Source organism: Cheilinus undulatus, linkage group 13, assembly GCF_018320785.1.
Source record: "Cheilinus undulatus linkage group 13, ASM1832078v1, whole genome shotgun sequence".
Taxonomy (NCBI): Eukaryota; Metazoa; Chordata; class Actinopteri; order Labriformes; family Labridae; genus Cheilinus; species Cheilinus undulatus.
The window spans coordinates 13,548,029-13,561,037 of record NC_054877.1 but is presented as its reverse complement, the minus strand read 5'-3'; the positions used below and the strand labels follow the sequence as shown (position 1 = coordinate 13,561,037).

Below are 13,009 nucleotides of genomic sequence, written 5' to 3'. Positions count from 1 at the left end.
ACATTCAAGGAGGCCCACAGTGCCCCCGGTACATTTTGAATGAAGCACCAAATGTAAACAACTACCAGACTGTCCGCTTCCTCACTGCTCCCCCAGCTCAACTTGACTCAGCCTCTCTTTGCACTGGAGACATTTGGTGTTTTTTTTATTATAAAATGGGCAGTGTGCATATATCATATCAGTACTGGTATCAGTATTGGCTAAAACAAATTGAAAATATCATCATATCAGATATCTGCAAAAATCCAGTACCTTCCATTCTGAATACTTAGAGATGCTTTTTATGATTGAAATTTGGCCTGGTGGTTAATAACATGGCCTCCTGTTATACAATGAACCTAAAAAAAAACATATTGTTGGCTTCGGGCAATAACTTTCCATTTCTGTTTTTCATGATTTTAATTTTTTTTAACATAAGTGCTATTACTCACCCTTTACATCTGTCAGTGGGATCTACAAATTTTAAACCAATAGAAAGTGTCAAAGATGCTGACTCTGACCATTCAGTATTAAACTGTTTGAAAATTACAGCGTTTTTCCCTTCCTTGAAAAGTGGTGATTTTAGAGATACGAGGTTATGGCCCGATGCCAGCAATATTTTTTTTATCACTTTACAGAGACTTTAACAATAGCTTGCAATTGCATGTTGTGGGAAAACAGGAGCACAGCAGGTGTGTTGTGGAGCATTTTCATCTCTCTAAGCATCCATTGAGCTGATGTCATCCATGTAATGTATGCAGGAGTGGAAAACAGGTTTAGGGACCTGGCTGGTGCAATCCTTCAGAAGATTATGGCAACAAAGAAGCATGGATAACGATAGAAATCAATTTATATGAATTTAAGAGGGGCTGGAGGCTTACGGTAAATTCGTGTGGTGAGTCACATAAACAGCTTTGTGTTTGTGTGTGTGGGGGCTGTGTGTATATACCTTCTCCAGGAGCTGGCGGAGCTGTCTGCCTTTGGCGTCTCTGGAGCACAGATTCTGTTCGGGTGCCACCACTGTGCAGATACAACGCCCATCTGCATCCTGAGCCGAGCTGTACACCTGCCACCCCTCCTTTGGCCGGATGGTCTGTATACAGAAACACAGAGCACACAAACACCCTGAATAAACCAGATGATATCATGAAATAGCAGCACACAGCTGTTATTTTCCCTTATTTTTCCTCCATTCTTCTGCCACCAATGCTTTGACACCAACCAATTCCACTGCTTTACAAAAAGTCATTGAAAGTACTTTCACTGTAAGATATTCCTCCACAGTCTCCAGTGAATTTCCACTTTTACAGTAAATAGAGTTCCAGGCCTTGATGAATAACCCGCGAACTGAGATTCCTCTGTTTCTCCACGCTAGTTCTTCCTGTGCTCATGCTGAAAGTCCTGCTGGGAGACGCAGATAAACCTGATTTGTGGGAGCTTTTTCCCTCTTTTTTATTACACTCAATCTGCTCCACAGCTCTGGAGTATAAAGCTTAAAGAACATAAAGTTATGCATCATAAGCCAATGCGGCATATTTTAATGCGGCACCATCAACTAATGTCAGAGTGTACACAGCAAAAAGTAGTTTGGCTCCAAATATTGATCAAAGAGTGCTGAAGTGTTGGAAAAGTTGATAGCTTTCAGACTCAGAAGCAGCATCAGTGTTTGAACAATGCTGCTGTTTGCTGTCAGCGCAGGAAATTAACACGAGCTTCCAGCCAAATACTGGAAACCTTTTAACCGTGGATGGCAAAATTTCCTCTATGCTACCAGCATCTCTGGCAGACGCCCAGCTTTTATTTGGATTTGTTTTACATTCTTTAAGTCTATCTGGCTGGAGAATAACTTGTGAAACGTGGACTCTGACCCCCCGCAGCCTTTGAAGCTCATGGATGGAAAAGAGGAGGGCCATGTTTTCAAAGTGCAGGCATTCTCTCGTCTTCCTCCTCCGCCTCCTCTCATTCATCCTCGGCTGCCAGCCTGAAGAGTTTAAAGAGCGTTTGGAATCAGCCATGAAAGATCGCATCCCCTCTGAGCAGGCGGACACGTCACACCAACAAGGAGAAGCTGTAGTACCTTTCAGAGGGATATAACGAAGAGCCTCATAACAAATTACCATAAGAAACAACATAAAAGGGGAACAAAAACACAGACAAAATCTTACTCAGACATTCAAATGACATGTAGTAAAAAGCCAATTAAAAAATGTCTTAATCTACCTTTTAAAACATTAGTAGAACTTGCAGAGAGTATGTACATAGGAAGAGAGTACCACTGAGTCTGCACTATGAATTCAAAGACACAGTCACCTTTAATTTGAACATGCAGACCCTGGTAAGAGGGCCAGAGGGATCTGACGATGTTGGGATGGAGCAGGGCAGAGATAAACACCCAGATCATGCATGGGCTTTGTAAGCAAAAACAAGGAATCACTGAAAAGCATTTGCGAAGAAAGTAAGATGAGTGTAACGTGACTTGAACTTTTGGACTGAGTTTGCAATCTTGCAGCAGTATTATGGATAATTTGCAGAGAGTAAAGAGAGGACTTATTGAGGCAGGTGAGAAAGGAATGGTGGTAGTCCAGCCAAGAAGATACAAAATCATGAATAAGCATCTCGTACTAAGCTTGTGAGACAACAGATCTCAGTTAAGTAAAGCATCTTCAGTGGAAGACACTTGGAACTTGATAGAACTTCCACTTATAGAGATTGCTTTCTGTACTTAAATATTTGACATAATCGTTTTTTTTCTTCAACTGTAATAAAGTTCTGCATTAAAAATGGCTTATTAACCCTGTGAATTAGAATGACAGGTTGTGTTATACTGCTGCTTTCCAGGTGCTAAAACTCCCTGCTCCTATTCCTTGAGTGCATTAGCATTCTTACCTATAAGACAAAACACACTTCCTATCAAGACTGGGAATCACAGGTTAACATATACAGGGATATGACAGAATACATAGTGCACACTATATTGTCTATTATTTCCATTTATATCTCCAACCCTATGCCTGTTCTTCTTTTTTCCTTTAGCTTTGAATCAAAAAGTAAAATACTCTACTTATCAGGGGTGAGAATCACACGCTAACTGACATAGCGATACGAATCAGTTCAATTCAATTTTTTTGATATGATGCACGATATAAACCACATCATAATGTTTTCATTTAAGTTGTCTTTTCTACTTTCACATGCTCAGCTTTTAGTAAAAAAAATATATAAATAGATACATTTTTTGTTATTCAGGTTGAAAATTGCAAGGCTAGTCACAATACAATACAGTACTATAACATGATAGGATACATAGCACATGCTATATTATTTATAATTCACATTTAAATCTCAAATTTTCTGCCTTTTCTTCTTTTTTTCTTTTAGCTCTTCGTCAAAAAGTAAAACACCTATCAGGGATGAGAATCACAGGGTAATATCCAATATGATAAGGGATGTGATGCAAGGACGAAAGCTATCACATGATGTGATACAATACAAGACAATAGGATACAATATGAAACAATACATGACATAAACCATGTGGCCCACATTTTATTATGTTTATTCAGTTTGTAAAACTACCCAGTCCCCAGCCTTGTCTACTTTTACATTTGTTGCCTTAAGTTGAAAAAAGGTATTCTTCCTTTCGGCAGCGATATTTAGGGTGTGACACAGTGATATGATATGATATGATATGATAGGATGATGTGATACGATGATACAGTAAAATAAGCAATATAAGCCCTTAATCATGATACTTTCAAGACACAGCTATTCTGCAATTTATGATTTATCGCAAGATGAAAATTAAGAAAAGAATAATAAACTATGCCCCTAGAGAGTAAGTACAGGATTAATGTAAGGGCAGCAGGAATATATTTACTGTAATTGAATGTCAGTTTAACCTCCAATCACCATACTCAGTCAATCAAATATAAAAGTCCAAGGCACTCAGTATTATTGGGTGAGATACCAAAAACTCCTGCATGGTTTCTAAATTGCACACCTTTTGGCAACACATTGTATTGTTGCCAACAAATATGCTTTATTTAGACAATGTCTTTAGGAGTTTCAAAAAAAGAAGATACAGGCCTGTTTAAAAAAACTCTTATCTCATTTATCACCTATAATCCTCTCATGACAGCTTTGGGGTTAAATGAGACTGAAAATGAGCTTTTAAGTTTTGATACTTTAAATACTACTGATAATTGAAATAAAAGAGATTGTATTGTTCATAAAAATTGTATTGTAAAGTATCAAAGAACTGAAACTTTGATAACTGTAAGTGTTGTATCAGTATTTTTCCCATCCCTACTATTCTATCAATCTGTTCAGTTTATAATCTTCAGCCTTATGCATCTCTCTTCTGTTCTTGTTGTCAGATTAAAAAAATGAAAAAGGGCAGGGCTGAAAAAGCTGGAAATACTTGAGAAAACTTGAAATCTCAGCACATTTTCTGCCTGTGATATTTAGTATATTGTAATGAAAACACAAAAAATATGGCATGTAATAGATGATGATATAAGGGGTGATAACCTGAAACTAAAAATTTGTTTTAGCTACATCTTTCTGCAACCTTTTTTTTTTTGGTCCAAATAAATCAAACTTTTGTTTTAACCAATAAATTTGCAGCAAATACCCTGAAGGTGCTAAGGATGCATGATATTGGATTTTTTCCAATATCCGTTACATAATATTTAAATGTCGTTCAGACCTGAAAGTTTAGTCCTCAAAACGCAACATTTAAAGTTTGATGTTGGACAAATGAAAAATTTTCAGTTGTTAACACACTTTAAAGTGTGAGGAATGATGAGACCTCAGCTCTCATAGGTCTGTTGGCCCAGCCTAAAACTCTACTGATGTATTTGTCAGTACAGCTAATATTTACAGCTGATAGAGGCCGATTTCTTTAGCTAAAAGTCAATATTGTTCATATCTGCCAATACTGATAATAAACTAATATCTACTACTAATATCTGCCAGTTCCAATATCATGCCGATAATATTGTGCATCCCTAGAAGATGCCTAAAAGCCAGCTAGAGTTTTACCTGAAGCATTGCATGTTTGCATAACACATTTTTTCCTTATCAAAATGATTTTTTTTACTGTAAATGCACATTTTATTGTGCACCCCTAGTTTCACTGCAGCCCAGCCTTAGTTAAGTTTGTTAAAGAGGATTTTAAAAGCTTAATAAATAGATGCCTTATTGCTGAGTTGGTGTATTACATACTGTAAATGCCTTGAAAGGATAAACCTTAAATGCAATCTCCACATTTCACAGTAGGAGCCACCTCTGAATCGAGTTTAACTACACTGAAAAGCAGCGGGAGAGAAAGTGATTTGCATTGAGGCTTTCAGGTAATGTGTGGCACTGTAGTAGAAATGATCAGAGATGCTGATGCACCCCGAATTAAGCTGGAACCTGCTCCTCTCTCACAGCTGAATGGGGGTAAAAGAGTTGGAGGAGGAGGAAGAAAAACACCCTCAGCATTTCCTCTCCTTGCTGTGTCGTGGAGGGCGCCTCAAAAGAAGTTTTACTAATTTGTTAAAAAGGTCTTTCTCCTCTGTCTCTTGAGTGACGCACATCCTTTTCCCCCTCTTCACACTCTCACATTTCCTCGTATTAAAATGAATCTGTAGCTCAGCCAAGCCAGATGCACTCTCCAATGAGGCTTTTTTATGTGCAAGGAACTCTTGCACAAAGACTTTTTCTCCCATTAAATAATCCAGACAGCTGCTTCCGTCTTTGTTTTTGTCCTTCGTTTCGACTTTCTGACTGGTATTTTTACACTTTGGAGCGTCGACTCAGAGTGTAAACATTTGCAGGATGCATTAATTCTGCACAACACATTCAGGCAAGGCAAGGTGGTATGGAAATATGTGAGGACACTGCTTTGCAATCAAGACACTGGCACGGGGATTGTGCTCTGCATGGGTGGGATGAACCTAATCGACCATTGTTCTTGTCCAAATGGCTTGGTGATCTGCAAGCTGCTCCTTCTTATTTGTGACAGTGCTCCCGAATGCATTCCAATTTAGACTGGCAGGATGGAGGATATCACATTTGACAAACATAGAAAAAAGACTGTAACAGCAACAAACAGCAATACAACAGAGGATGCAATTATCTTGCCACAAAGAACACATAAAAAATGAATGACTCATTGGAGTTCAAGTCAGTTTTTCCACAGAGTGGGAGAGAAATACTGACTGCATTGAGAACTCTGCTGTTTTTTTCCATCTGGGAGGGGATTTGGATATAATTCACCAATGTTTTTCTTACACTGATTGAACTCCCCCTTAAAAGTGAGTTATATGCTTGGAAAAACTCCAGGATCAATATGAGTGCTATGTGGTTGATGTAGGCAATAAACATGAGTGCTGTGGGGGTGCCACCACTTTCAAATCTGTTTTTTTTTCCAAACATTTTTGCATGTCAGTGCTAAATACTCGCCAGTGTAAGCGTAGGCTGCAGAAACTATGGCAAAGAAGAAGCCAAGCATGCAATAATGGCCAGAAACTGAAACGAGTAATTTCTCTGCTAATTTAGCGAGCATAGTGCAGTGCTCCACCCTTCTTAATGACACCCCAGAATTAAAGGAAGTTTACAGCACGTCGTTGTTAGCTTTCGGTTAACTTTATTCTGTTTTTAAAGGTAAATAAATGGCTCTAAACTCACCACTGAAGGGCAGTACCCGAACAGCAGCAGAAACAGCAGCGGGTTCAGGACCGCGGACAGCGACCACATCCTGCAGGCTGCTTCACCGTTTCCCTCCTCCTCCTCCTCTACGACACGGGGAACAAAATATCACGCAAGTTTCTCCCCGTGGGCTCCCGCCACCTCGGCCACTAAACGCTGGTGGGGACGGTATTTTCCTTGGAGAGAAGGGGGCACATCCATCCACTCGCCCCCGCCGTTACGCACGCCATGTGGGCAGGCAGCGGGGAGAAAACCTCGTCACTGCAAGGAGGAGAAAAAAGTTTGTGGGGATACATGCAGCGAAATCCCGTGCTGCGTTTACGTTACGCGAGGGACCCTTCTTCACGGATATGACATCACCCAGCTGCCCACTTCACTTTTTCATGAATCCAGCTTTTTTTTTTTATTTGAGCGTGAGTGTGAGGAGGACCCACCAGCAGCTGTGCGGAGACAAAAGTTGCAGCTGGTTGTGTTTACCGGAAACTGGGCGATAGGAGCATAAGATCTGAGCTGCTGCTGCTGCGTTTTTGTGCCCGAGTGCACGCGCAGAGAGAGAGAGAGGGGGGAGAGAGAAAGAGCGCGAGATGACAATACAGAGGCACGCAAAACACAGCCTGTTCTCCCTAAGAGACGAAGAGTACCATGTTTCAGTAAAATGTAAATAAAAAATAAGTGACCCGTAGCTTAATAAACCATTAAAAGCCCCTATCTGAAAGTAAAAGAGCTACGGTAACCCATTAATGACAAAATTTTTTAAAAATCCTATAAATCGTGGTAAGGAAAAATAAGTAGGCTACACAAATATAGTAGACTGTACACTACAGCATAACAAACATGACTTTCTTAGCTGAAAAACAAGTAAAATTCTCTAAATTGAATTCAAACCACATATTTAGTGCTGTAACCTGAGGGTTACACTGACCAATTTACTGTTTTTTCCTTAGGGTTTTTAGATTATTGCTGGAATTAACCCCTTTAAAAGTGCATGACATCTTCACAATAAACACTATATTTCTACATTTGAAGCTTAACCCCTCAGAAATCCAAGGGCTGACTGATGTTTTGTAACTATTCAGTTATTTAAAAAATATAACATGGTACACCACTATAAAGCTCTGATTCTGTGACCATGTTAACCATTCCAGGATAAAATCACCACAGCAGCCACAATTAAAGCATCTGTCATACAAAAAAAAAAAAAAATAATAATAATGACAGTGACACCATTAGAAGCAATAGTGTATATATCCAATCAAAAACAGTCCCGCTGCATCAAAAAGAGTCCCCACAATCTAAATCCAGTCACGTCTTCATAATCACATCCAAAATGATCCATTAACTGTTTTTATCATTTTAAATGTGCCGTTTGTGTTCTCATAGTCCACTGTATTCGCTGTATTAATGTCATTTTTCCACGCAGTTATTCGCAATGCTATATAGAAAGATGTCTGCCAACCTCAAGATTGAGACACGTGGACTTTTCCTCATAAAAACAGGTGTAAAATAGTCATTTTCTGTAATGTTATCATCTTTGAACCTGAACTAGCCGAGGCTTCATGCTTTGGTCCACTTTTCCAACTAATACCTTCCAGCTACAGTCATCTACAGGCCTCTGTTTCACAATACAAGTTCAAACAGAAAAAAAATACGTTTTCGATATTACATAGTACCAGTAGCAGCTTCAGTGAGTCTGACAGTTTGGGAAGAAACTTCATTACCTTTCTAAAGACACCATTTTGTGCCAAAAGGTTCAAACACAGCATTCAGTTTAATTTGGGGTTATTTGTTGGTTGTAGTTGGTGGTGATGTGTAAATATGTTTAAATTAGTGCTGTTACTTTAATCACATCACTAGGCTGTGATTAATCATGATTAATCACAGCATTTTTTATATAGTTTAACTCTATTTTTATGTTGTTATATTTTTAAAGGTCGTTAATTGTCAAGTGTGTGGCCAAAAATGAATCCGGGTGGAAGGTCGTGGGCCAAAACTAAAAATTAATGTTGCAGTGCATGAAATTAAATATACCTATAGCATAATTGTGCAAAATAATAACTCATACAAAGTAATTTTGAAAATGAATAACATTATTCTTTATTGTGTTTCACAGCATGAAATTACTGAACATCCATATGGCACAAATGCTAATTAGGCATACCGTCTTGAAATCAATTTCAGTAAAAAGTACTCATGTTCCCAACTATTTTTAAACTTTCTTTTATCAGTGTGCCACTGCCTCACACACTCCATCTCTGCCATGACCCCAGCTTGACCCCAGCAACTTCTCATTGACTCACTCCCTGGTCATGGGCTTCCAGATCTGAGCTGACGGGAGCTCAACAGTGCCACCCTACCCCCAATGTAGCACAATGTTAATTTGTGGTCAGGAGAGGAAGTGCAACAATAAATAAATAGATATTGAAAGAAATATTTAGACTGCTGGCAGTGGGAAAATAATAATTTAGAAAATAAAAAATAAATTCAAACATGGGCAGTGGGCCAAAAATAATCGCTTGTGGGCCAAAGTTGGCCCACGGGCCCCAAAGTGGACAGCCCTGGTCTATAGTTTGGTGGAAAGACAAAATAAGGGCAGACAAAAACAAAACCAAAATATAAACACATATTCACACTGTATTTATTGAAGGTTCATATAAAAAACGAAAATTTCCCATTTTTATGTGACATTTGAACACATCATAACATATAGAATACAGTCATATAATTTACTAAGGTTACCTGAACACAACATATTTTCCATCTTCAGCTCCTTAAGTTCGCTGTTTAACTTCAATTGCACTGATTCCACCGTGGATTTCTACACTAGATTAATACTGTTAACAAACAGGACTTACTCAAAGTTTAGCACTGTTCAGCATCTATCTGAGCAGCTGAAGAAGTAAACTGTCCTGAAGCAGCTGAAGAGAGTAGCATGACAATGGCTTGATCCCGTGCTGTTGTTAGCATCTTTGCGTTGTGCTTCGGTGTAAAGACAGTTCATCACTGCAGCATGTACCCACAATTTTGGTTTTATCTTAACTAACATGTACTAGCTTTTAAAAAAAATTTTTGCCATTAAGCAGACCTGGATCTGTCTCCTCACTCATCACTGCTGGCTGTGTGTGACCTGCCTCAAACCTCTTCACCCCCAGGTATGTAAATATCTGCGCTGGAGGACTACGGGAGCAAGTTGTGGTCAAACTTAGTCATATGAATAAATTGCGTTATCATTTTAACACGTTAAGGTTTCAAGATTAATCACAAGTTTTGATGAGTTAATGTTAACAGTCCTAGATTAAATATGTGTCTCTGTGCAGACAAATACTTTGATGCTTTGCAAAAGCTCCTCAATAAAGGGCGTGCTCTAAAACTTTGTAAAGAAGTCCAAAGGCACAGCTGCTCCCCATATGGTGCTGTAGGCCAATCACCACAAATATGCATCGGTGTGTGGAGATGCTGGGCCATTGTGCAGTTATTCAGGGAACAAACACCCCTTTCCATGCAAAATGGCCTTATTGCATTAAGCATCTAATAATGAGAGTGGTAACAGCACGGCATAAATAGAGTAAACTGTCTAAATTGTGTCTACTGTCTGTAAGAGCTGACGGAAATGTGCTGCAGCTTTCATGGTGAGCGAACTTTCCAGAGATCAGGAAACAATTCCACTTCTGTATGGCTTTGAAATAAATGTTGATAAATGATGCGTAAATGAGGTGGGTAAATATTACTTTGACATGGCTATCATAGCCATAACCAGGAGTTAAACAAGTCTGAGGCATTCATCTGTGGGGTTTTTTAATCCATGTGTGGCACAGTTACATGTGATGAGGATGTGACTGGTGCAGTTTGCTTCGTTCAGGGAGAAAACTTTGTCAAGGTGGTGCTTAAGTGAACACATTAATATTACCATCCCTTTAATTAAACACAATGCCTTTTTTCTGAATATTTAACATGGATTGTCAGAATCTGCGCGGGATGCAGTCGGGATTGGACATACCTGTTGCAGGTGGGATTTGACTGCACATGCTGCAGGAGTGGATGGTAATGGTCAAAAATCCCGTGGGAGTGGGATTAGGCAGGGTTTGGATGCCCCCAGCTGACACAGCACATGCAGAAGTTTATTGTCTTTGAGGTCAGATTTTAGAAGAGAAAAGAAAATTCATCTGAGCAAAAGCAATGAGAAACAAAGAAATTCATAGAAATGCCGAGGGTATGACATTTTAGGAGAGTAAAAGAATTAAGTTTAACCAAACAACCATACTCAAGCATGGAGCAGATACTCCAAAAATGCCCTTAAGTACAGTACTGAGGCACACTCACTTTGTTAATGAGCATCACTGCAAACAATCTGATAAAAATGTAAAAAAAAAAAAAAAACATCCATACAATTTAAAGTGAAATAACCCTTTACACCTGAGAAAACTCTCCTTACTAGAACTTAATTCACACTGGACCCTGAAATCTGTCATATTACTGAAACAAATGACACATAGCTTTCCTGGTGTAACGCTGTTTTGATGTTCCTCACCAGCTGAAGCCATTAGTCAAGTAGTCTGATATGACACAATATTTTCAGGGCTTATAATAATTTAGCCAAGGTATTAAACAATGCGTGCAGCGCTCATTATGCATACAAATAGAGTTCACAGTTTCTGCAGCAGTGTGAGACACATGACTGTTTATTCACTGTTCATGCTCAAGCTGTTTTACTTCACTGGAGATTTATAAGAGACCACTGGCAAATTTTCGTCTGAACATAAAACTTCACACACTCGCTGTTTTGAAGTAACATTTGAAATATGTTTTGCAAAAAGTGCTCCGGGCTTTTCTTCTGTTTGACATTTATCTCATTTCTCCTCACCGGTTTTACCACAGTTTTACAAGAAAGTTTTCTGCTGCATTTGAACAACTTTGACAATCCTACGTTTAGGAAAATGGTATCAGTTAAGCATCAGGGTTCTGAGGTTTTATTTTACGATTATGAGATAACCCTGTTAGTAAACCATTTCAGTTCTTCTACAAAGAGTCTGGAAATATTCAACATAAATGTGCTTATATTAATTATGAATAAGAAGAGCTTGCTGTTTTCTGATCTTCAATATAGAATCTATAGAAGAGATTTGAGTGTTGAAAGCACTTTCCTTAGTAGTTTGATGACAGCCTGCATGCAGGAAAAACAAAAGAGACGTATACGTATGCAATGCAGGTCCAAGACAAAGAGGTGGTACTGGAATAAGCCTAAAGAGGCGACGTCTCAAAGTAGCAACTTTGACTCTCTTCAAGCTGTTCTCAGCATATGAAGTATAGAATAGAACTAGGACTATTCTGTGGTGGTTATATGCCTCTGCAAGGTATACAGTTGCAGGACAATGAGAGAACAGTGTTGATTTGAGCAAAATTGTAGTACAAGTCCAAATGTAGGTTTGTGCCAAATCTAACAAAAATCCCATAATGCATTCTTGAAATATTGTACTTGTAAGATTTTAGGTAACAGGGACTTTGAGCATAAATTTCCTAAGTTCTTAAGTCAGTGTGGATATTTGTGCAAAGTTCACAAGCAAGGGATATAAATAAAGCCCAGAGACCTTTAACTTGGACCTATGACATCCAAGATCTATTCAGATAATCATGTTTTAGAGTGGACTTTTTTGCAAAGTTTGAAGACACTCTCTGAAAGCTGTCATGAGATGCTGCATTAACAAGCAACACGAGGCCCAACCTCTCGCAGTCATATGCCTCCACCAACTATAGAATTTCTGCACAGTGAAAGTAGAAGAAGGGCCAAGGTGGTTTCTGACTATGTCCTTTGTCCTCTTAAATCCTATCAGGTTATCCCGGAGTCAGAGTGAAAATTGGTGCAAAGTTTGAAGAAACTTTCTGAAAGCATTCTTGAGATATCACATTTGCAAGAATGGCCTGTACAAACAGATGAGCAACCTGAAAATAGAATGCCTCTGGCCCTGGCTGTTGCCAGCACCGATGCATAAAAATACTTTGTCTACTTTTGCATGCAAAGGCAGAGATGTCTCTTTGACTTGCATGTGGAAACTGATGCCAGGAAAACACAGGATAACACTTTAAGAAAAGTTTTCTGAAAACAGAATAAATCAGAAGCAGACTGAAATGCTTGTGGACAATACTAACCTGGAAATTCACCATACTCCATGTCAGCTGAATTTCTTGTGCACTTTGGATCTCTATGGACAGTTGGCACATTCCCTCGCCAACTGGATCTTTTTCTAAAGCCTAGTGCAGTGCAGCTCTACTGTGAGCCCAATGCGAGAGATCATAAGAATCATGGGAAAAATACAAGGTTATAACAAGGCCTGCAAGATCG

The 13,009-nt window shown here is 38.9% G+C and overlaps 1 protein-coding gene across 1 annotated transcript in view; it reads right to left on the bottom strand.

The window, feature by feature from the left end:
- The window catches only part of LOC121520310 (noelin-3-like), a 39,265-nt gene extending 32,172 nt beyond the window's left edge, over positions 1-7,093 (bottom strand). Inside the window, exons 1-2 of the mRNA XM_041803686.1 lie at positions 6,655-7,093; positions 929-1,072 (exon numbers count right to left, since the gene is read on the bottom strand). Coding sequence (XP_041659620.1) covers positions 929-1,072; positions 6,655-6,723 — 213 coding nt within the window. The 5' untranslated portion in view covers positions 6,724-7,093. The remainder of the gene's footprint in view (positions 1-928; positions 1,073-6,654) is intronic.
- Positions 7,094-13,009: the final 5,916 nt, after the last annotated feature.